This window comes from Anabrus simplex, chromosome 1 (genome assembly GCF_040414725.1).
Source record: "Anabrus simplex isolate iqAnaSimp1 chromosome 1, ASM4041472v1, whole genome shotgun sequence".
In the NCBI taxonomy this organism is placed as follows: Eukaryota; Metazoa; Arthropoda; class Insecta; order Orthoptera; family Tettigoniidae; genus Anabrus; species Anabrus simplex.
The window spans coordinates 1,803,481,767-1,803,508,438 of NC_090265.1; the positions used below are offsets into that span (position 1 = coordinate 1,803,481,767).

The 26,672-nt window shown below is 41.7% G+C and overlaps 1 protein-coding gene across 9 annotated transcripts in view; it reads left to right on the top strand.

The window, feature by feature from the left end:
• The window catches only part of p115 (General vesicular transport factor p115), a 637,868-nt gene that overhangs the window by 179,839 nt on the left and 431,357 nt on the right, over positions 1-26,672 (top strand). For all 9 annotated transcript variants that reach the window (XR_011017628.1, XR_011017629.1, XM_067138596.2 and 6 more), the window contains exon 9: positions 26,113-26,318. Coding sequence is in view for 7 of the 9 variants with exons in the window: in XM_067138596.2 (XP_066994697.2) it covers positions 26,113-26,318 (206 nt within the window). In the remaining 2 variants the exon portion in view is untranslated. The remainder of the gene's footprint in view (positions 1-26,112; positions 26,319-26,672) is intronic.

Below are 26,672 nucleotides of genomic sequence, written 5' to 3' on the forward strand. Positions count from 1 at the left end.
GTTGCGTAACTACGGTGATGGGCTTGTCGAGAATAGTTACTTGTAACTAGGTAATATGATGTCGGTAGAGGAGATTTACGTAGTGTTATGGCCATGTGGCTGCATTTTTGTGGATTGGGGATAAGTTTCCAAGTACGGCACCAGTTCGAGAGGGCATTAAGTGAGGACTATAGCAGAGCTGCATCTGCTGGATTCCTGATCTCCCTAAATATCTTGCAGTCGTCAGCAAAGAGTAGGGTATTCGCTGTTTCGTTGAGTTCGGACGGCAGATCATCCATAAACAAAGAAAACAGCAAGGGGCCAAGAGTACTGCCTTGTGGGACACCGGATGTGACTGGTAACCATGAGGATGAAGTGCCTGATATTACCACTCTCTGCCAACGGTTATGTAGGAAGCCAGCAAGAAGGGTCAGAAGACTGCATGTATATTAAATCGTTCAGAGAGTTTATGGAGCAACAGAGTATGGTCTACAGCATCGAAAGCTTTCGAAATGTCTACGTAGCAGATATCCAGGTGCGATTTAGCTGCAGTGGCGTGTGATGCAAAGCTATGCAGAGTGGCTAGGTTTGTTAGACAAGAGCCACACGCAAGATGCTGTAGGAAACACGTGGGCTTCTTCTTCAGCCAGTTGAGTTAGACACCTTGTCGTCTACTCTCATCTGACAGTACATTTTTGTAATGTCTGCTGTCATCGCAATCTGATGTGTGCGAAACCTTGTCACAATTGATAGTAGATCTTGTTGAACAGTAGGTCCCACTAGAATTGTCTCCGTGTATTCACCATGTGAGGGTGCAGATGAGGATGAATTGACAAGTTTTATGAAGCATTGAGTGACATCTTGGTCAGGGTCAACAGCAAGGATAGAATAGTGCTAATGGGCGATTTCAATGCGAGAGTTGGGAATAGAACTGAAGGATACGAAAGGATGATTGGTAAATGTGGGGAAGATATGGAAGCTAATGGTAATTGGAAGCATTTGCTGGACTTCTGTGCTAGTATGGGTTTAGCAGTTACGAATACATTCTTCAAGCATAAAGCTATTCACCGCTACACATGGGAGGCTAGGGGTACCAGATCCATAATAGACTATATCTTAACAGACTTCGAATTCAGGAAATCTGTTAGGAATTTCCGGGGATTTTTCGATGCTACAGACCACTATCTGATCTGTAGTGAAGTAAGTATCTCTAGGCCTAGGGTAGAGAAAGTGAAATCTCTCTACAAACAAATAAGGGTAGAAAATCTCCAGGACGAGGAAATTAGACAGAAGTACACGGATATGATTAGTGAGAAGTTTCGAATAGTAGACAGTAAGCAGGTTCAGGATAGAGAAAGTGAATGAGGTGGCATACAGGGATGCTGGAGTAGAAAGAGCAAGGGAATGCCTAGGAACAACTGTGTGTAAAGATGGGAAAAGGCGAACATTTTGGTGGTATGACGAAGTGAGAGCAACTTGTAAACGTAAAAAGAAGACTTATCAGAAATGGCTCCAAACAAGGGCCGAGGCAGACAGGGATTTGTACGTAGATGAAAGAAACAGAGCGAAACAAATAGTTGTTGAATTGAAAAACAAGTCGTGGGAAGATTTTGGTAATAACCTGGAAAGGCTAGGTCAAGCAGCAGGGAAACCTTTCTGGACAGTAATAAAGAATCTTAGGAAGGGAGGGAAAAAGGAAATGAACAGTGCTTTGAGTAATTCAGGTGAACTCATAATAGATCCCAGGGAATCACTGGATAGGTGGAGGGAATATTTTGAACATCTTCTCAACGTAAAGGAAAATCTGCCTGGTGATGTTGCAAACAGCCAAGCTCATGGGGAGGAGGAAAATGATGTTAATGAAATTACGCTTGAGAAAGTGGAAAGGCTGGTAAATAAACTCCATTGTCATAAAGCAGCATGAATAGATGAAATTAGACCTGAAATGGTGAAGTATAGTGGGAAGGCAGGGATGAAATGGCTTCATAGAGTAGTAAAATTAGCGTGGAGTGTTGATAAGGTACCTTCAGATTGGACAAAAGCAGTAATTGCACCTATCTATAAGCAAGGGAACAGGAAGGATTGCAACAACTATCGAGGTATCTCATTGATTAGTATACCAGGCAAAGTATTCACTGGCATCTTGGAAGGGAGGGCACGATCAGTTATTCAGAGGAAGTTGGATGAAAACCAGTGTGGTTTCAGACCACAGAGAGGCTGTCAGGATCAGATTTTCAGTATGCGCCAGGTAATTGAAAAATGCTACGAGAGGAATAGACGGTTGTGTTTATGTTTCGTAGATCTAGAGGAAGCATATGACAGGGTACCGAGGGAAAAGATGTTCGCTATACTGGGGGACTATGGAATTAAAGGTAGATTATAAAAATCATTCAAAGGCATTTATGCCTTTGCTGGCGAGATGTAGTGTTTACAGTTCACTATGTCTTTTGGTATGGGCTATATCAAATTTGTTACTTTCATTGACCTGTCCCAGTCTCATCCTTGGCTTTGACAATATGAAAGTGACTGAGGTATGAGTGATGCTAGTAATACCATTGCTTATGCAGCCAGTCCCTTTTATGAATGGTGTGAAAATATCGCTCATAGGGTTGGTTGGTGCATGAATTTCAGTGGGCTTGGCAGACTAAATGTAATAGCAACGGCTGGCTCGGTGAGGAAAGCAAGGGGAAAATACTTCACTCCTCATTTCCCTAGTACGCCTCTTCAGAGACGCCTAGGCTATTTATGACAGCTGTTGGCGGAGTTGCAGAGGATCAAACCAACCTTTGGGCTGAATACCCAACGTACATATTTTGACAATTTGGGCTTCAGTTTGAATTGATGGTAGAATGAGTTCTTGGTTCAGGGTACTTACAGGGGTTAGACAAGGCTGTAATCTTTCACCTTTGCTGTTCGTAGTTTACATGGATCATCTGCTGAAAGGTATAAAATGGCAGGGAAGGATTCAGTTAGGTGGAAATGTAGTAAGCAGTCTGGCCTATGCTGACAACTTGGTCTTAATGGCAGACTGTGCCGAAAGACTGCAGTCTAATATCTTGCAACTTGAAAATAGGTGCAATGAGTATGGTATGAAAATTAGCCTCTCGAAGACTAAATTGATGTCAGTGGGTAAGAAATTCAACAGAATTGAATGTCAGATTGGTGATACAAAGCTAGAACAGGTCGATAATTTGAAGTATTTAGGTTGTGTGTTTTCCCAGGATGGTAATATAGTAAGTGAGATTGAATCAAGGTGTAGTAAAGCTAATGCAGTGAGCTCACAGTTGCGATCGGCAGTATTCTGTAAGAAGGAAGTCAGCTCTGTAACATCTACAAGCTATTGAAATTATCAAATGAATAAACGGTGACTAAAATAAGTATAAATAACAAGTTTGGGCGCCACCCGCAAAACAATTGCAGGAATAATTAACTCTGTAGAGCAACGAGCAACTCCCTCTCCCAAGACGACGGTCATCAGGCTGACGAAGCTCCAGACTTCAAATCAAATCAAAATCTCTTTATTTGCAAATGAGGTGTCTACCTCGGTGGCAAATGGTACCCTAAAATACATTATTGTCAAGCACTAAATATTAAAATAACAAGAGAAGAAAATTTTTTCCTATAATACAATATTATACAATTTACGCTAACAATGTTTTCTATTAAACACACAGCTCATCCTCAATAAATTTATATCGTTTACAAAATTCTACTTATAATATCTCCTGTACTACTTACAAATATAGTCAACTGATATACAGTATGTGGAATTACTTCAAATTATACTATACAACTGGTATAACATTAATATTTACATTGCATTTATTTATTTACTATTTTTTTGTTTCTGTTTTTTACCCGTTCTGGATCCTAAGTAGCATAACGACCTGCTGCGTCTTAACCAGAGCCCCTTTTGCCACCACTTTTCAGAGTTCCTGAAGGGCCTTCACAGCTACCGTAGCGGTCCCAGGGCCCTCGAAGACTTACTCTATAACCTTACCTTTTGCTATTTACCCCTGAAATTGAAGTTGGGTAGCATGCCAGGTTCATCCATACTCTACTGATAAAAGATTTGGTGCAAGTTTCATTCCATGACTTTACTCCCAAAATAATAAAAAACATATAACAAATAATCACCACTTGATGAGACCAACACATGTTTGCCGTTTACAAAGGGCAAGTATACAGACAACTAAAAAACCACCAACAACAACAAAAAAAAAAAAACATCACTTGACGAGACCAAGTCGTGTTTGCCGCTTACAAAGGCAAATTATAAACATCTACAAACCACAAAAAAAAAAAAAAATTCACTCTATACATTTAACATACCTCCAAGTAAGAGTCCCACTGCACTCTACTGTTACAAGAGTAAATCCTAATCCGGTAAAGAAAAGTACGACGACTTTCTCTACGTACAGATGCAACCTTCTTAATGGAAATTCTAAGTTCCCATGGAGGGAATTAGATATTTTTCCACCGATAGAGCAGATCAAAATCAGATAAAAAATTAGATGTATGGCTTTTCAGGCGTTTGCTCTATTAACCAGCGTTTTGTCTTAGGTCTGACACTAGACTCGTCAGAGTGGGATGTGTCAGACTCTACCCACGGACGCTAGGGTGTATGCAGGTGAACTAACTGGTAACTATAATACCAATATAATGGTCCGTTATTGGACATTATAAATTTTCCAGCTAACTCATTCTTGGTTGCCTGCCTTTCGCCCTCGTGTGCTAAGTTAGGCTCGTCAGTTGGGACTTAACACACCATTTGATGGCCAGGCAGGCATAATTTTTTGAAAATGAGACATAGCTCTCATAGTGCATTGGCACTGCTGGTGGCTTCAAGTAGCCTATGCAGTGGCCTCCACGGTATGCACTAGCCTTGCGTCTTGGGTGGTGTGCTAAGTCCCAACTGACGAGCCTAACTTAGCACACGAGGGCGAAACGCAGGCAACCAAGAATGAGTTAGCTGGAAAATTTATAATGTCCAATAACGGACCATTATATTGGTATTATAAATTTACTCATTCAGGACAAATAATTTAGGTTCCTCATGGGAATCAACATCTACATCATAACTGGTAACTGGTAGCAACGCTCTCACAGGCACTTCTTGACGCGTCACTCAGTCAACGCAACCTTGCGTAAAACAAAGCCCTCGTATTGGCTATCGAGTGTCTGATGTGACTTACGTATATCCACATTGATCCACTCCAATCTTCAGCCTATACCACCTGCCGTACCCCGTGTTTCCAAGCCACTTTGTTGCAACACATTGATCCACTCCAATCTTCAGCCTATACTACCTGCCGTACCCCGTGTTTCCAAGCCACTTTGTTGCAACACATTCAGCATTGATCCACTCCAATCTACAGCCTATACTACCTGCCGTACCCCGTGTTTCCAAGCCACTTTGTTGCAACACATTGATCCACTCCAATCTTCAGCCTATACTACCTGCCGTACCCCGTGTTTCCAAGCCACTTTGTTGCAACACATTCAGCATTGATCCACTCCAATCTTCAGCCTATACCACCTGCCGTACCCCGTGTTTCCAAGCCACTTTGTTGCAACACAGTGATCCACTCCAATCTACAGCCTATACTACCTGCCGTACCCCGTGTTTCCAACCCACTTTGTTGCAACACAGTGATCCACTCCAATCTTGAGCCTATACTACCTGCCGTACCCCGTGTTTCCAAGCCACTTTGTTGCAACACATTGATCCACTCCAATCTTCAGCCTATACCACCTGCCGTACCCCGTGTTTCCAAGCCACTTTGTTGCAACACATTCAGCATTGATCCACTCCAATCTTCAGCCTATACGACCTGCCGTACCCCGTGTTTCCAAGCCACTTTGTTGCAACACAGTGATCCATTCCAATCTTCAGCCTATACCACCTGCCGTACCCCGTGTTTCCAAGCCACTTTGTTGCAACACATTGATCCACTCCAATCTACAGCCTATACCACCTGCTGTACCCCGTGTTTCCAAGCAACTTTGTTGCAACACATTCAGCATTGATCCACTCCAATCTTCAGCATATACTACCTGCCGTACCCCGTGTTTCCAATCCACTTTGTTGCAACACAGTGATCCACTCCAATCTTCAGCCTATACTAACCTGCCGTACCCCGTGTTTCCAAGCCACTTTGTTGCAACACATTCAGCATTGATCCACTCCAATCTTCAGCCTATACCACCTGCCGTACCCCGTGTTTCCAAGCCACTTTGTTGCAACACATTCAGCATTGATCCACTCCAATCTTTTGCCTATACTACCTGCCGTACCCCGTGTTTCCAAGCCACTTTGTTGCAACACATTGATCCACTCCAATCTTCAGCCTATACCACCTGCCGTACCCCGTGTTTCCAAGCCACTTTGTTGCAACACATTGATCCACTCCAATCTACAGCCTATACCACCTGCTGTACCCCGTGTTTCCAAGCAACTTTGTTGCAACACATTCAGCATTGATCCACTCCAATCTTCAGCATATACTACCTGCCGTACCCCGTGTTTCCAATCCACTTTGTTGCAACACAGTGATCCACTCCAATCTTCAGCCTATACTAACCTGCCGTACCCCGTGTTTCCAAGCCACTTTGTTGCAACACATTCAGCATTGATCCACTCCAATCTTCAGCCTATACCACCTGCCGTACCCCGTGTTTCCAAGCCACTTTGTTGCAACACATTCAGCATTGATCCACTCCAATCTTTTGCCTATACTACCTGCCGTACCCCGTGTTTCCAAGCCACTTTGTTGCAACACATTGATCCACTCCAATCTTCAGCCTATACCACCTGCCGTACCCCGTGTTTCCAAGCCACTTTGTTGCAACACATTCAGCATTGATCCACTCCAATCTTCAGCCTATACGACCTGCCGTACCCCGTGTTTCCAAGCCACTTTGTTGCAACACAGTGATCCATTCCAATCTTCAGTCTATACTACCTGCCGTACCCCGTGTTTCCAAGCCACTTTGTTGCAACACATTCAGCATTGATCCACTCCAATCTTCAGCCTATACCACCTGCCGTACCCCGTGTTTCCAAGCCACTTTGTTGCAACACAGTGATCCACTCCAATCTACAGCCTATACTACCTGCCGTACCCCGTGTTTCCAACCCACTTTGTTGCAACACATTCAGCATTGATCCACTCCAATCTTCAGCCTATACCACCTGCCGTACCCCGTGTTTCCAACCCACTTTGTTGCAACACATTCAACAGACTTCAACCGTCTTTCCCAATATAGCCACTCCGTGTTGCACAATTCTTGAGCAACCTACACTGCCATGCCATGTGCAGACACTTACACAAATTAAAGTTACATATATACAAAATTCCCTACTACAAATTCTTCTTATAGTATTATGTTTTTTTTTACATAGAAATAAACAAAATTACATGATTTACACGACTTCAATATTACGAACTGTATTACGAAAATTTCCTAATCTAAAAATTTGGGGATCGCACATTCTTACGGTTGATTTGTGAATATTCATATGCAATACATCTGAGCAGATCACAGTCTTTTCAGTACAGAAGTCTACACAGTCAAATTCACTCATGATTTAAAGAAAATTCACACATTCTTCTTAACATACACAGAACATCTGAACCTACAATACTTCACCTTACATACCTCTTAAGATTGTGAATATTGTGTGTACCAATCATGTCACCTTTGTTATTCAACAGGTGATAAGCACACTTGCGAACTTTCTTACCTATTGCATATGGTCCCTGATACAATTTAAAAAAAAACTTATGAATTTCCTTATTGTCTGCAGATGAAATGTGTGGAACCTTTAGTAACACCTCCTCCCCTACTTCAAAACTATGTCCATGATGCCTCCCCTGTTGCATCATCCTCCTATCAGCTGCCTTCCTTAAATACTGCTTTGCTAATTCGATCACCTTTGAAGATACCACTTCTGCTGAGGATAGATCTACCATAGTTGCCAATCTCACATAAAAACTCTCTTCCCATTCTTTCACACACAACTTAGACAGACTTTCGTTCGGAACACATATACATTTCACAATCAAAACATCCCTCCTGTTCTGAAAACACACCACAGTTGCACATCTTGCATCAATACTCTTCAACACTTCATTGAAATCATTCGTACTAATTTCACCATCAGATATTCCACTCAACATACGTTTGAATCGACTTCCTGTTCTCTCATACTCATTGTCACTCTCACTTTCCTTGAACTTTCTCCAAATACCAAAAATATTTCCAACACAATTACTCCTGAATCCCCATAATATTCACAACCCCTCTTATGAATCTCATTATGCACAGAATGTGACCTAACCTCCACTTCACCAAGACCTACATCCACAGCATCGACAGTTTTCATCCACTCAGCCTTATCGGACATACCAGCTTCAATCACCTCAATCTCATTCACACAACCCTCCTCACATTTTCCTTCACTCACACTCTCTCTCTTCCTGAAATCATTACTATCACTGACCTCGAGATCCCCACCATTACTACTAAATTCTCCCACAATTCCTACATCTTCCATATCTTTCATCGTTGTTCCCACTCGCACATCATTCATGCCATCAACACTGTTGCTCTCGACCCTTTTAACGGAAGTTTCATTAATCTCAAAATCATCACTACTCTGACACATTCTCGACGTAGCATTAATCTCCTCACACCAACATCTACAATATTATAAGAAATGGCGGAATTGGAAAACATATACATTCATTTAGATCGGCAATACCACAAAAATGAAAACCTAAATGACGAAATTGAAATAAAGAACCCCATCTTAGTACAATTACCGGAATTAATACAAATGCTTAAATCTGATATAAATAAATTCTATAAACATTTTAATCCGACAAAAGTTAATTGCTTATTGATGCAAACAAACTCAACTCCTCCACTTATATCTCCTAAGGAATCCCCTCCACAATCTACTGCAGCCATCAATGCACCGCCTACCTTCACTTCCCCTTCGCACTCCCCGCCAAAACATAAACTCATCTACACTCATTCATATAATACAAGAAGTGCAAACAGAATAACAAGTAGTTCTCAAGAGGCTAGGTGTAACACTAGACAATTACGCAGCAGAAAGAAAAGTAAGTGACAATTCTTTCGATAAGAAGTTTATACAGAATTATAATCAAAACCATAAACATATATTTTTTATCTTTCATTACAGATATACCAACAAGCCCAATTTGTAACATGCAAGAACAATTCAAATTCTACATCACATTAGAAAGTGTTTATTCACCAACAAGTTTGTTCATGAACAATGTTCTCGTATTGACAGCATAAAATTAATGCCAATACATTTTGTACAAATGTTACTCTAGCAACATCGAGAACAAGTTAAATGTCCATAACATAAGAAATTATCAACTGTAGAAAATTGTTAATATAGTTAACGGAGTTTCAACGACAATCATACAAGCCAAGCAACATTGAATCAATACAATTAGCCAGATCTCAACGGTTTTTTAAATAATTTTAAGAGAGGGCCTCAAGCCCTAACTTCGCCACTGAAAAAAAGGCATAAATAAATAAATAAATAAATAAATAAATAAATAAATAAATAAAAATAGTGTTCAATTCCAGTCTCAGCTCAGTTTACAGGCCCTAGGCCGCAAATACACGGTCCAATAGCAGAATGCAATAATTCACCAAAGATTGCTAGTGCCGAAAAGAGACACATTTTAAACATATTTTGCGTAGACAGTAGATTGTCCAAATTATATCACATAATTAGTGTTTTTTGTATAATAACGCCTCAGACACCCCCGCCTGAAGGAGGACCACAGGGGGCTGAGATGAGGTCATATGCACTAGAAAAGTTCCACTCAGTCACAGAGTACAAACGTCCAAAGAGTGTGACGTAGTCCACAAGGTATGTTCATTAATAATTTAGACGTTGCCCCCATTCAGTCACACCGAGTACATCTCATTTCATGCCAAGAGAATAAACTTTAGGAACAGTCTTACTTGGTAATAGGTGACATCGAAGAAGCAACACAGGGCTCACATGTGCAGGAAGATGGAGTACCAATGGCCAGTCAGCACAGCGTACAACACACCAGATGGTAAACAGACTCATGACTTGCAAGATTTCAGCACCAAATGTTGAGCTCCAATGACACAGCCTTTTAGATGCACGAGTCCAGCTTAGTTTCTTGCAACAGCAGCTCCAACAAGGCGCGCGTATAGCTGCAACAGGAACAAAAAAACAGCAAGCGACGGAACAAGTACACTCCAAAGAATAATTAGAATAAAGCAATCCATATATACAAAGAAAAGAGCTCCTAACCTAACTGAATGTTCCCAATAATTTAATATACAAACAAAGGGAATAAAATATCAGAAACGTAGGGTAATGATTTAGAACTCAGATGCTGGGTCATGGAATACCGAGGTAAGAAATGTTATTTTTGCCCACAGCAGGACCCAATATATAAAAGGCCAAACCAGGGCAATCAGACTCCCAACTACAAGGTCGAAGACCATTATTAATTAGTTTTCCACATTCATTTTTACAAGAAACTACTTAGCATTCTTCCACACCTTACATAATTTTACAGAAGAGAGAAACGGATCAGGAGGGAGGCACGATACACATCAGAAATAATAAAACGACGGAGGATACAGGGAGGGAGATAAAGACGGATCATCACACAGCGAGACGGACAGAATTCACCCACAACGATCAACACATTTACGTAACACAAGTTACCAGATAATCAAAAATGAAAGGTAGACAGGGAGCAACCAAGAGACAGAAAACACAGTACCCCAAAACATCCATAACCATAACGTAGAGATCACATGGAAATTGACCCAGAGTAAAGAAGGCAATGGCAAAAAATGGAGACTTAACGTGCACAATAACAGATGGAGGGGAGATCTAAAAAGTGTGTCCGCAAGAGATCACCATGCAACAGTTACCCAGATCAGCAACCACATGACAGCCAGCAATTTGATAGGGAACACAACAAGAAATGAAAATGGGATAATAGCACCAGGCAGAACCAACTCAAAGCAGCAAAAATAAGGGCCACAATTCAAGAAAATTCCACTCCATAGAAACCATCTTTGAATACAATGAGCACGGGTGTTCTACCAAGACCATCAAGTGTTCAACGAACCTCTGGATAACCCAGGACTAAAATATGGTGGCGTAAAGACAGTCCACCCTGTGAGATTATGCCAATCCACAGATACCCTTCCAGCCAGTCGGAATTCACGGGATATAATAAGACAATAAACGATGCAGACTTGATAGGTGACACAATGACAAAGCTCATGAATTGATGGAGAAGAACCTTCAATCAGTCAATTGGATCCCATACCTCCAATGACCGGCCAGGAACTATCCCACATGATCCCATACTCATTGGAATGGAACCCAGAACAGTGAGATGACAAACAAGTGATAATATCATATTGCTAAAACATGCCGGTTTGAGCAAGAAGCAACCAAATACCAGATGATGGGCGGACCAAAGCATAAACTAAGGAGCAGATTCTGTAAATAAGTTTGATCGAATGTGGGGTGCAAAAGAAAAAGAAACACTTCCCAGTATGTTCACATCTGACCTACAGATATCATAAGCTCTCACAATATCCAACTAAACATGGTCGAAGCCAGTGAACATCCATGAGCTAATAATAGTGTGAACTGAATCACCTGAAAGACACCTTGCCTACATGAGGACTCGAGGATAAATAAATATACCAGCCAAGACATGGACATACGGTAACAGATAGGCTCAAGGTTACACAGGAGAAGACTTTACATCAATTTCGACAACACCACACTCAACTAAATTAACAGCACACCTTACACTGACTATGATGATTAAATGCACTCCCATAATCCTTAGCAAAATGAACAGGAAGAAAAAAATAAAAGCAGATGTGAATATAGGAGCAGATTCCATGATTTTCAATGAGTACCGATATCCACACGACAACTGCGAGACCCACAACCAAAATCCCAGGATGAAAACACGGTAAAAACAAATGATCGTTTCAGCAATAAGCCGGCCATGATCCACACCGAGACTCCAGCAACGAACCCACATAACCACCGAGTAGCACCAGTAACAGCGTACAGATTATTACAGTAGGAAACATACAGCAAGCACCCAGCACCAGGAAGCACAAGGCTAAAAGAACCAGCAGATACACCACATGCATGACACTAGTCATCCGAGGCGAGTTACAGAAAATACAATTCAGGAGCAGAAATTCAATTCACAGATGACAGAAAAGATGAATGTGAGAGGAAAGAAGCTAATAAGCAGGAACCAGTCCCACAGAACTACAGGCGTTCAGAAGGAAAACATGTCCAATAAATTTAGAACCCACCTAATTACAACTTGACTCCATGCACCAAGTACTAGATACCACAAGGAAGGTAAGTAACACCAGAACAAAACACCACATGGTAAACATTACCAGTAGAAATGGAATATCGCATGAGAGAATTGACAGCACTACCTGACATGGACACATTGAATTAAATCAAAAGGTGAATATAACCTCTCTTTTGACCATACATCCATAGCCTATCACCATTCAACCAACGAAAACACCGCAGAGTACATTAGAATAAGAACACAGCCCATGGTTACCGTCATAACATACAAAATCCACGTCAGATTCACATCAATATATCACTGTTTCAATAAAAATCCGTACAAGTATACCACACAAGGCCATAATAACAACACAATATCACCCCACAAGACTGCCATAAGCCAAACAGGAACAATTTCCCATAGCAGGTAAGTATCCATAATACCAACACCATTATTATCAACTGAGCAAGACTCACTATCACCATACATGACTTTCAGAGCAGAACCACAGACAGCAATTAGCTATCCATGGGTCAAGATTGTAAATAATTTTTCACACATCCACTCCGAACAGCCAAGCGGGAACAGAGTCACTGAGAAAGAAATATAATAATAACAAAATTTTCAGCACAGGATCAGGTCAACGAGCAAAGCTGAAAGAAATCAATTTAACACAAGACCTAAGATCTTCACATGGAGTTGGTGGGCCACCAGCATAGCAACTCCTTCACTAGAAACAAGACTTACTAAAAGGAAGACAACAAACACAATTTTATTTCAGTAAAATCTGGGAGAATATTTTGTAAAATTTAATATTGAACCAATCACAGTTAAGTAAGCCATATGAGACTATTCCGCAATCACATAATAATGGTTTTCGACTCACCAAGGTATCGCAGGTCAAGAATAAGAACAGCACCAGGAAAGGAACCAGATTCCATGACCCATCATACAGCATTAACCGGAACAGGATAAAATCAACAGGAGGAGGCCTCGAACATAAGCACCTGTTTCGTTAAGGGACTAATTCACTGAACTAGTATTAACCACAAAGATAGAACATACTATTTATTGCACACGACACAAAACATGATACATACACATGGCTACCACCATTATACATCACTCTTTAGTCTTCAATGTCCCATCAGGCATCACACACCACCGAGTCCAAGTGAAACATTGATATCCTGCCAGTGTCCACCATTTTTGAGGCCAAGAACAAATAAACATAACCACATTTTCGTAACATCCTCCCACCTTTTAATCACATGATTAAAACCACTAAATTCACAATCAAAACAAAACAAAAGCAAAGAAAAATCTACAAACTGAGACAAGATGGGATTCGTATCTTCCTCCCACATCTTGTAGTAACCACTCGTGGAACAGTTCTGCTAGAGACAGGCACAGCAGGGCTCTTCTCCTGGACCTCTTCTTCATTCTGCCACTGAGTAATGGGAGTTGCTTCCAGTGGATAGATGTTCTGCACAGGCCGGTCCAACTCACCACCAGCAGTCTTCACCCAGACCACTCTGATGACATTGTCCTTTCCGGGATATACAGCAACCACTCTTCCTAAAGGCCAGTCCATTCTACGTGCTCCGTCACTTCCAAGGATCACTACTTCCCCAACCTTTAACTCTGGACGAGGGTTCGCCTGACCTTTCCCTGGTTTAAGTTGTCCTAAGTACTCTATCCTGAATCTTTTGCGTAATTCTATGCTCAGATGCTGCATGTATCTGAATCTCTTTCCGTGGCTTATCTGATCAATGTGATCAATATCGGGCACTCCCCCCCTCGGAATATCCTGAAGAAACATTGCTGGAGTCAATGCTAGTAAATCATCACTGTCTTCAGATAAATAAGTCAACGGTTGGGAATTAATAACTGCTTCAGTGTCCATTAATACTGTCAACAGTTCCTTGTAATCCAAAGAGGAACGACTTCTTTAGCATCTGAACAATACGTTCCCAAAAGCCTCCCCACCATGCAGCTGTGGGAGGATTGAATTTCCAAGCGATTCTCAGACAACTAGCTTCTACACTCACTTTCGTCCAGTCAAGATCACGGAACGCATTTTCAGCTCCCACAAAATTCCTTCCATTATCACTGTAAATAACATTTGGTCTCCCTCTCCGAGCAATGAATCTTCGTAACACTTGAAGGAACCCTGGAGTAGACAAAGTCCTGATGAGCTCAAAGTGTACAGCTCTGTAAACAGCACATGTGAATATCACTATCCACACCTTTTCACCCCCGCAGAGATGTAATGGGCCAGCCAAATCTCAAAAACAGAAGCATCTCGAATTCGATCCTCAGGCAAAGGTGCGACCTCTGTGGTAATTCCTTTCACTTGGTATCTTCTACACTTGTCACAGCCAGAAATCACCTTTCTTATGGTTCTCCTACCATTGATGATCCAAAACCGCTCTCGCAAAGTAGAGAGCAGAACTTGTACTCCAGCGTGAGACAATTCCAGATGTTTCTCCATGATCTTCATGTGAACTAGCTTATGGTTTGCAGGTATCAGAATGGGAGTAAGGAATAATTCTTCATCCTTTCTACTTATTAACCTCGTCTTGACTCGAAGTAACCCACTTTCATCTTCAAACACATGGAGTGATTTGAGGGACAACTGCTCCTTTCCTCCAAGCATCTCTTGCGTCACAATCTTCCATAGCCTCCTTTCAGCCATTTGCAACTCTTCCACTTGTGGAAGATAGGAAAACTTAAAAGGGTCCACCTTTTCAATACAAAAATGTTATAGTTTATTTATAACATATATTTGCACTTGGAACTAGTTTCGACGCTGTTTGGCGTCATCATCAGCCAAAATGTGGGAAATAGGCTAGCATGTAGACATCGTCCCTGTTTTTGTCTCCTTGTAGGATGTGTATTGTTTAATGTAACGCCTTGTGTAATACACTGACTGACAGAGCAAATGCAACACCAAGAAGGAGTGGTCTGAACTTTATGCCAATTGCAGGGTAGACTGACGTCACTGAGGTATGCTCATGATGTGAAATGTGCCGCTATGCTGCGCACGTAGCGAACGATAAATGGGACACGGCGTTGGGGAATGGCCCACTTCGTACCGTGATTTCTCAGCCGACAGTCATTGTAGAACGTGTTGTCGTGTGCCACAGGACACGTGTATAGCTAAGAATGCCAGGCCGCCGTCAACGGAGGCATTTCCAGCAGACAGACGACTTTACGAGGGGTATGGTGATCGGGCTGACAAGGGCAGGTTGGTCGCTTCGTCAAATCGCAGCCGATACCCATAGGGATGTGTCCACGGTGCAGCGCCTGTGGCGAAGATGGTTGGCGCAGGGACATGTGGCACGTGCGAGGGGTCCAGGCGCAGCCCGAGTGACGTCAGCACGCGAGGATCGGCGCATCCGCCGCCAAGCGGTGGCAGCCCCGCACGCCACGTCAACCGCCATTCTTCAGCATGTGCAAGACACCCTGGCTGTTCCAATATCGACCAGAACAATTTCCTGTCAATTGGTTGAAGGAGGCCTGCACTCCCGGCGTCCGCTCAGAAGACTACCATTGACTCCACAGCATAGACGTGCACGCCTGGCATGGTGCCAGGCTAGAGCGACTTGGATGAGGGAATGGCGGAACGTCGTGTTCTCCGATGAGTCACGCTTCTGTTCTGTCAGTGATAGTCACCGCAGACGAGTGTGGCGTCGGCGTGGAGAAAGGTCAAATCCGGCAGTAACTGTGGAGCGCCCTACCGCTAGACAACGCGGCATCATGGTTTGGGGCGCTATTGCGTATGATTCCACGTCACCTCTAGTGCGTATTCAAGGCACGTTAAATGCCCACCGCTACGTGCAGCATGTGCTGCGGCCGGTGGCACTCCCGTACCTTCAGGGGCTGCCCAATGCTCTGTTTCAGCAGGATAATGCCCGCCCACACACACTGCTCGCATCTCCCAACAGGCTCTACGAGGTGTACAGATGCTTCCGTGGCCAGCGTACTCTCCGGATCTCTCACCAATCGAACACGTGTGGGATCTCATTGGACGCCGTTTGCAAACTCTGCCCCAGCCTCGTACGGACGACCAACTGTGGCAAATGGTTGACAGAGAATGGAGAACCATTCCTCAGGACACCATCCGCACTCTTATTGACTCTGTACCTCGACGTGTTTCTGCGTGCATCGCCGCTCGCGGTGGTCCTACATCCTACTGAGTCGATGCTGTGCGCATTGTGTAACCTGCATATCGGTTTGAAATAAACATCAATTATTCGTCCGTGCCGTCTCTGTTTTTTCCCCAACTTTCATCCCTTTCGAACCACTCCTTCTTGGTGTTGCATTTGCTCTGTCAGTCAGTGTATAAATGTCTACAAGCTAGCCTATTTCCCACATTTTGGCTGATGATGACGCCAAACAGCGTCGAAACTAGTTCCAAGTGCCAATATATGTTATAAATAAACTATAACATTTTTGTATTGAAAAGGTGGACCCTTTTAAGTTTTCCTATCTTCCATTCTCAGTTCAATACGGACAAAAATGAAATTCTTAGATTTAAACTTTGAAGTGTGTCGTCCTCTCTTTCCGGCTGTGTTGCGGATGAATCGCAAAATCCAAGCTGTCATCCTGACAACTTTCGTGTACTTTGAAAAATATTGAAGATACCATTTTTCTTCTGGTTTCGCAGAAACTAAAACAGTAGAAAGTCCTTTCTTTTTCTCTTCGTTGACCTTTTCCTCATCAGGCCACTCAGAACTGGGGCATCTCAGCCACTGAGGACACTCCCACCATTTCAACATAGTCCCTGGAGGGTAGGTCAGCCGGATTATTCACTCCACGCACACGATTCCAACTATCAGGCCTCGACAATTGTTTAATTTCCTTCACCCGGTTGGCCACGAAAGTTCCCCAGACTTCTATCCTCTTGATCCAGCGGAGTGATGTTGTCGAATCCGCCCAATAATAAGTTGAAAGATCTCCAATTCCTAAACTTGCCTTTACGGAGGAAGCAAGACGAGCTCCAATTGAACAAGCTAAGAGTTCCAACCGAGAAATAGTAGTTTTCTTCAGAGGTGCTACACGAGATTTCTCCTGTAAGTGTGTTACATTTGAATTTTGACCATCTTGTGACCGAAGGAATACAACTGCGGCATATGCTACGCCGCTCGCATCGTAAAATGTGTGAAGGCTCCAAGATTCCTGTGTTTCACAAGGCGCTATTTGTCTAGGAATACGTTCAGTTCTTGAAGCCAATTTTCAAACTTTTTCCTCATTTCGTCCTCCATTTCTCCCGCTAACTTTCCTGTAACAGCAACTTGGGTACTATAGAGACAGGGCAAGTAAAACCGATGGGGTCAAAGATGCTCTGGGCAGCAGCCAATACATTCCTTCTAGTGATCTTCTCACCAATCCTCGATACATCAATTTGTTCACAAGAAAGAACATCTCTTGCTTTATTCCATCGAAGACGTAACACTGAAGTTACCTCAGAAGAATTTAGCCATGTGTGCTCCCAGTTACGAAGATCGAACCGTGCTCTGCTCAGCAATGCAGTAGATTCTTCCATAAACATACATAATTCCTCCTCATTGTCCACAGAAGTGATACAATTATCAACATAAAAGGAGTTTCTCAACCTTTCAGCTGTCTCTCGGTAGTCTGTACTATGTTTCAAGTGTAGATCTAACACTGCTTCCAGCAGAAATGGGCTGCAGTTCAGTCCAAATACTACTCGGCAGTTTAATTCTCTTCTCTCTAAATCCTTCCACCATAAGAAGCGTAACCGATCACGGTCCGTTTCTTGGACAGATATCTGAAGAAAAGCCTTTCTAATATCCGAAATCACCCCTATCCTATTCTTCCGAAACATCCAAAGAAGTGTGGAGATTTGTAGTAGCAAATTAGGTCCTTTCTCGAGGCACTCATTCAGTGAAGGCGTGTCCTTGGACTTGCAGCAACCATCAAAAACTGGTCTCACCTTAGTGGTAGAGTTGTCTAAAATATTCCTCAATGTGGTAAGTAGTAACATCGATCTTTGTTTTCTTCCTCTGGAACCTCTTCAATGATGTCCTCATTTACCCACTCCTGAAACACCTTTCCGTATTCCTCAAACTTTCCTTCCTTGATCAGCCTGTTCGAAACAGAGATCAATCTCTTTTCCGCTATCTCCTTGCTGTTCCGTAGATACTGACGGCTCTCCAGCCAAGGTAACGCAACTTCATATCGGCCATCGCCATTAATTCTTACTGTATTTTGAAAGTAGTTACGTGCGGCTTATTCCATTTCTTCTCTCGATTTGTTTTCCACCGGATCAGATATGCCTATGGTATCCAAGTTCCATAAGTCAGCTATCGAGGCAGATTGAATGAACAGTGATGTTGTATATGAAGCTAGAGTGTCCTTCTCCCCTTCCTTCAGTCTGCCTGTCACTGTCCAGCCAAGCGCAGTCTTAACGGCTACCAATCCTGATTCAAGCTTATGCATTTCATCCATCAAAATATTTCTAGCAACATCAGCTCCTAGAAGAACTTCCACGTCAGCTGGATCAGTTCCCACATCTAAGAGCCATATCTTTTTCTCTCTCATCTCCTTCATCCAGGGCCCAAACTTCAACTTTGGAATTTTACCACAAATTACCTTCTGATCGATTAACTGCAACATTGTACTATATGAACCATCGCAGCTGCTCACCTCTACGTTGTACACATGGTGGTCTTCTTCACAGGTCTCAGCGTCTCCAAACAACTTATCAATCATCATCTCTGTTTTCGAAGGTTTGTATCCCATTTCCTCAGCCGTCTTCTTCAAGATGTAGGATCTCTGGGATCCACTGTCTATCAATGCCCGGACCTTCTTCTGTTTCCCCTTATGTGTCAGCTTGATACACAATGTTTGAAGGAACACCTCCTTTGTGGCACTCTGAATGTTCATGGCGATATTGCTCTGGTTTTCCCCACCTTCCCGAGTTCTAGGTTCAAGTTTCTCTTCAGCCCCTTTCACATTTAGTTTATGGCACATAATAACAACATGAGGGTTAGTACACAAGGGGCATCGAATGTGTGCCTTGCAATTCTTGGCTCTGTGCCCTAACTTCAGACATGCAAAACAACAGTTTTCTTTGGCTAGTTTGTTACGCTTTTCTTCCAAGCTCATTTGTTGAGCAAGATGACATTCCTTACTCTCATGTGGTTTACTGCAAAACACACACTTTCGCTTCTTGCCATCAAATTTCACAGAGAACAATGAACTCGCAGTTGGTAGCGATGTATCTTCAGAAATTTTTCCTCTTCCCTTCTCTTGTTTTTTCCTATCGGCTAAACCGAAACCTGCCTGCGCAAAGGTAATCCTTTCTTTTCCTTCCACTTCACGTTTAAGGAAATTAAGAAGAGTCTCCAGTTTATCTTTATGTGGACTGATAAAATCTTCATTCCCTGACGATTGATTTCTGAGCCATACCCTTAAAACATCTTCAGGTAAGCACGATTCTACCAGGGGGAACAACATTGACCCATATTTATCTCTGGTTACACCTAGAGATTCTAAAGCTCTTAACTTGCTCTCTAGTGTATCATACAAAGCGGCTATCCCTGATTTATCTTTCTTATGGGACACATTCTGGATAACTAACCCAATAAGCTCCCTAACGTAATACTCAGTCAAAAGATCTTCACGTCCAAAGCGTTCCTTCATACACTCTATAACCTTTGGATAGTTTTCGGCAGTGGCAGGGAAGCTATTTACCAGTTCTCTGGCTTGACTGTCAGGTTTGGTGCACTGAATCAGATACTGAAATTTATCTTCAGATTCTATATCACAATCATCATGGATTCTTTTAAACATGCTCCAGAATCCGAGCCAATCCTTTATTTCCCCCCCAAACTTGGCTAGTTCCAACTTAGGTAGTTTTAAATTCCTTTTAGCTGTAGATGAAATATTTGAACTGTGATCTCTAACTATGCCTACATTTTCAGTACATGAATTCGTCATCTTTAACTTAACTTCGTCCAAATTGTCTCTATATGTTTCAATTGCCTCGTACTCACGGTTATAAACATCGTCCTCTTGTTCCAATGTTAGTTCTAATATTTTTTCATCTAGTGAGGAAAGGTCAGCACTTAACCTCTCCAGTTTCATCAGCATCTTCTGTGTCGATTCCAGCTCAACTACTTCACTAGTTAAACTTCGCATTAGTTCGTTATACACGTTTGTAAACGACGCCCGAATTGGTTTACGTTGTTTCACTAATCTTTCCATGGTCGTGTGCCAGTATTTTTCACTGACGAAAGAAATCTTACATACCGTATTCTATCGCAACTTTTCTTACTGTATGCATTATTATCACGTCGGGGTCACCATATTGTTTTGTTAAGGGACTAATTCACTGAACTAGTATTAACCACAAAGATAGAACATACTATTTATTGCACACGACACAAAACATGATACATACACACGGCTACCGCCATTATACATCACTCTTTTGTCTTCAATGTCCCATCAGGCATCACACACCACCGAGTCCAAGTGAAACATTGATATCCTGCCAGTGTCCACCATTTTTGAGGCCAAGAACAAATAAACATAACCAAATTTTCGTAACAGCACCACAAGGGCAAGAGAACAGCGAAACACCAAACAGAAAACCACAAATTACGTGGGAACATTTCAGTTTTACAAATTTTAAGACAAGCCTTAAGTTCACTATTAGTTGGTGTCATTTTGGGTGCCTGCGTCGCAATTCTAAAACTAGCCATTCAGCGTAGTTTCAACAAAGAAACCACGCTCTATAGCTATCAACTGCAACTCCCGCAAACAATGATGATGAATGACGTACTGAAGACAACGTCAGAGGGAAGTGCGCACACAAGACAATTAAAGAAAGGCAAATAATTCAAAATAAATCAGATAATAACACATAGGGAAACAAGGATGAGAGGAAGTGTGCAAGAACCTACCCTTAAAATAAAATGAGAGGTGGGGATCACTAGGAATTGCGAAAGAATACACCAACATTCAAATATATACTTGAGTAAATAATATTTACAATGAAACAAATCTTTAGGGCCCTACTAATATAAAAGGAACTTGAAAGAATGAAAATCTTAATGGCATACCTAAGAGTTTGTAAAATGAATAATTTAAATATAAATAAAATTAATATTCTTTAAAATAAAATTATTTCATCATTTTAAAAGAAAATCCTGGTGCACTGGATTGCTTAAAACCTCACAATTTAGTAGTAAACAAAATTAAAACTTTAATTAGAATAACAAAAAATTGCTTAATAGAGGGCTTCCAACACACCCTAGTGGGAGGATCGTTCTCCGTAAAACCAACAACGCATCACCCCACACAAAGCGGTCCACACCGTACCAAAATTAAAATAATATCAACTCAAATAAATAATGAATTAAATCACCCAACATAGCAGGCAAGGAAATTAAGAAATACACAACCCTAGAGGCAGAACACACAATAATGACAGCGGCACACACCAGCGGACACGACGATAAGATAAGCAAATAACAATCACAAGAATAGATAAGACCCAAGCAACATTATTAAGGAACTACATTTTTGAAATTAATGCAGGTATACCCACCCACAGGAATGCTGACATATACAATCCTAACTCCTAACTATACGTACCCAGCAAATAATAAAATCTACAAAATATCATACTAATAATAATATTTTTATTTTTAAAAAAAAGGGGTGGTGTTTAGTGCAAACGTAGTACTTGGGTTGGAACACGGGTAACAGGAGGCCAAAACACACAAAGTGATGCACAAATAAATAATATGAGAATCACATCAAAGAAAACACGATAATGTACACCAAATAAACACAGCAATAACAACAATGAATATGAAATTTACCAATAGTAACCGCACACGTATCAAAAACTCAGGGAAAACACACGCAGATACACCAGAAATTAGAATAAATCAAAGGGAAACACAAAATTTTTTAAACTAAGACAATGGAGAATTTTAAGTTACCTGAACACAATAATGCACTTCGCCGTTATACACAATACTCACTTCAGGTTTGAACGCCATCACCAAACAGTGACATAATTTCAGCTACAATAAATACACTCATAGAATACAGTAACACATACCAAGAAAATAATATTTACAGTAAAAAAATCCTAAAGGCGTACTTTTATGGTGACCAATATGCCCAGGTAATCCCCTCCTGTTTCACCTAATTACTACAGCACTCACATGTAACATTAAAAAAAAAAAAATTACATAATTAACTCTAATGTAACTAAGATACTTTAAAACACATTTTTGTCCTCGCTTGGCGAGGTATACCCTCCTTAACCCGTTAAGTGGGGAGGTCATAAAAGAGGAATTCTTGCATAGTGGGGAATCATTTTCAGTAAATTTTTTCTTTAGAAAAGAAATAGTTTTTGCCAACCTACACCTGCTTAAATATTATATTATGTTAAAATTAGCATAAAATTATACGTTGCGGTGTAAATTGTGTTATTATTTACAATTAAAACGATTTTTCAATTCATCCAGTGTCAGTGCAAAAATTGCTTATGTGCCATTTCATATTTACTCCGATTCGGAGTATTATTTGTGTTGCTTATATTAATTCAAAGTTGAAATGCGTAACGCACAAATAAAAAAGTATCATATACTCCAAATAATACAGACACATTCACTCAAATATCACATTTTCCTGAAATAAAATAGAAAAATTTACTCACCACATAGGCCTATAACTTGCCATTGAAGAGGGCAGCGAGTAATCCATGAGTTCATTCATCACAATTTTGTCACCACATTACACAAAATTACACTACACTGTTCAACACTATTTACACTCAATAGCTATAACAAATGACTGGAGGGAAAATTGAAAAGAACTATTTCAGGATGGTCACTGATAGTTGCCGGCACGCAGAATGTACAGCGGTCACCGAGTGTAGACTACGATCTTCTCAGATTCCCCGAGTATGGAACCTGAGACTCGCTGGCATATTTGCAATGCTCATACTTCAACTGTATGGTATAGCCTGAAGCAAGGAGAGGGGCACAAAGCGACATTGCATACTACACAACAATACTGAGTGTCCCGCCGCTGGCCTTTCGCCACGCAAACAACGCATCTCTTATTTGCGTGCAGTCTTGATTTCGAGGCTGGATTGAAATCTGGAAAATGCCTTCCCGAGAATCGAGTTGACAAGTCAAGGGGTGTGGGTCTCACTGATCGAATTGGCAAGGCTGCGTTAGGGGTAGCGTTCGCATACTTCTGAAATAGTTTCTGCACAATTTGAATACGAAACTCCAGCTGAGTGAATTTATCGCCGTGTTTCTTGTATATCACAAAAGCATTGAACACTGTTATATCCAGTAGGTGTCTAAAAATCTTGTGGTAATATTTCTTCATTCTTTTTCTCGCCATACTGTATGGCACGTTACATTGGTCCGATAAGTCCACCTCTCCCATTGAGTCATTGTACTCAATACAGACGACCGGCTTCTCTTTGGTTTCTCCTTTCTTGTTTAGAACAGTGCGCATTTCCGCGTCATGAATACTACTCAGCATGCAGACGTCTCTCTTGTCTTTCCACTTCAAGGCCATGAGTTTGTTTTTATAGGCAAAAGCCACCTCCCCTTTTTTCAGCTTTTTCCCCATGACGTCCTTCGGAAGATTTTTTCTGTTAGATTTTACAGTGCCGACAGCGTCTGTCTGAAACTCATTGAGCAGATCGAAGAGTTTCGGGCTACTGTAATAATTGTCTAGAGCTATGAGATATCCCTTATTTAGAAAAGGTTCGGCTAGAGCAAACACTACTTTCGAGGGCTTGGTATACTGAGAAATATTTACCCCACAAACCTCATTTACTAGCTCAGTTTCCTTGCCTGTGTACCACAGGATATTCCACACATATCCTGTTTTAGCCTCACATAATTTAAAAGATTCCATCCCGAAACGAGCTTTCTTCTTCGGAATGTACATTTTCCACCCCAAGCGACCTTTCCAAAGGAGTAAACTTTCGTCAATTGATAGACGATCATCTGGCAAATAGGACATTTTAAATTTTGATACAAGAATGTGTAGAACTGGCTTCACTTTGTAGAGTTTTGGGGATACTTGCCGATCGTAAGCCTCATTATCTGAGAAATGTAAAAATTTCAGTAGAAGGAAAAAACGTTTCTCGGACATGGTCTCGTAAAACACGGGCGTAGCAAACAATCTATTACGTGAAAAATAATGAGACAGCTTTGGCTTTTGAATTATACCCTGAAGAAGAAAGATCCCAAATAAAAGTTTTATTTCTTCCTTGTTAGTAGGAGCCCAATCCCTCTCCCTGCTTCTCCTTTTCATTTTAGCTGTTCCTATACTAGCTTGTATTGACTGCTGAGCGTACAGATTAGTTTGCTCTGCAAAAAGTTCGCACAGTTCATCGTCAATGAAATGCTCAAATATTTCGTCCGGTTCTTTTTTATTTAAAAGTTCGCCCTGAATTCCACTTTGGTATGTAGCTGGAAATCGGGCTCTCCTACATCCCCTTACATCCCAGTCATTAGGCGGAGTAGGAGGCAAATCACTCTCACTTTCTGACTCGCTACTCTCATCGGAACTCGAACTCGACACCTGTCCACGGCATCTAGGCAACAGGCCTACTCCGACGGAAGCACTCGTGCTTGGAGCATCTAATAGCGGGATAGTTTCACCATTACTATCTAAACTAGAATCACTGCAACTATCTTCCTCACTGAGCTCGAGAATATCCCGTATATCATCACTCGGAAGCTCTACAATTCTTTTGGACATATTGACTACAAATAGGAAACACTACATGAAGAATTAAAACAATAAATCACAAGATAAATTTATATACCAACAAAACAACTTATGAGAGCTGAAAACATTCACACCGGGACACGAAATACTACGCTCCTCGCGGCACACTGACTGAGCTTCTCGCCAAGCGCCACATAGGTTGTTCTTGCGCTACGCAGCTATGTAGCAGATAATAAGGGGATTCCTAGACGAGAACTGCTTAGATACACGAAGGTGAAAAAAATTCTGTCAGATGGCAGCACCTCTCGGAACATACAGAGAAAGTTTCAAACCTACCGCTTGTTTCGTAACGGAGATAAAAATAAAAACTTTCCGCGCTTCACACGACGCGCGCCCACCATCGGGCTCGCTCCAGCCGCGTCACCTGAAGCGAGCCCCACTCTACGGGTTAATTACCCAATACTGACCGATTCAGTCATAATTATATTAGGAGCAGCACAGCCGTTAGACATGGCCATCAGCGTCTACACTCCGCATTTCTCCACAAGGCGCGACACCGTTCAAAACACACACGTCGTTGCTATGTACTCTCATAGATGGCGTAGAAGTCCGTGTAGCTGTACCCTGTAGAGGCACTACCATACAGAAAACTCAATTGCCACATTTAGACTGAATAGATGACCAATAGGCTAACAGTTCAGAGCGCTCATACTTTAAAATTAGCCAAAGTTTAGTCATCCAATACTTCAAATAGTGTTGAATTCCAGTCTCAGCTCAGTTTACAGGCCCTAGGCCGCAAATACACGGTCCAATAGCAGAATGCAATAATTCACCAAAGATTACTAGTGCTGAAAAGAGACACACTTTAAACATATGTTGCGTAGACAGTAGATTGTCCAAATTATATCACATAATTAGTGTTTTTTTGTATAATAACGCCTCAATTGCCATTAAAGGTAATAAATTTTTGTGCTGTCGGTTCCAGTGGCCAGCTTGACAACGGGTCAGCTCCTGTGCGGTGGACTCTTCAGTTCTGATCCCTTGTCCACCTGGTTCTCGGCAGTTGCTCTGTCCCATGCTCTGGTGGAGAACCCTGTACAGAAAGAGCAGTTGTTAAGAGTTCTTTTGGCAACTAGTGTTGGACAGCCGCCAGCCTCATTGTTACACCAGTGCACCATGTTACTACAGCAGGTGAGAAGCTTGTTGCACACTTGTTTTTTCAAAGAAACACAACAATATTTTCTGTTCTATACCTTAAACTACTTCTTGTACACTGCCTCTGATGCACAAAGCAGAGAGACTGTGCCATCACACACTTCTTCTTCAACCACCTACACCAAATCATGTGTGCGACAGAAGATCAGCACAAGTTGGTGATCTTCTTCCTCACCGTTCCATCATTTTCACCATACACCCCACACACTTGGCGAAGAATGTCAGCTGGTTTGCATTCAAGAAGTGAATCATGGGCCATATCCCACAGTCGGTGGGTTGATCTACTGTCTTGAATATTTTAAACCTCACTGCACCACCAAGTAAGTTAAG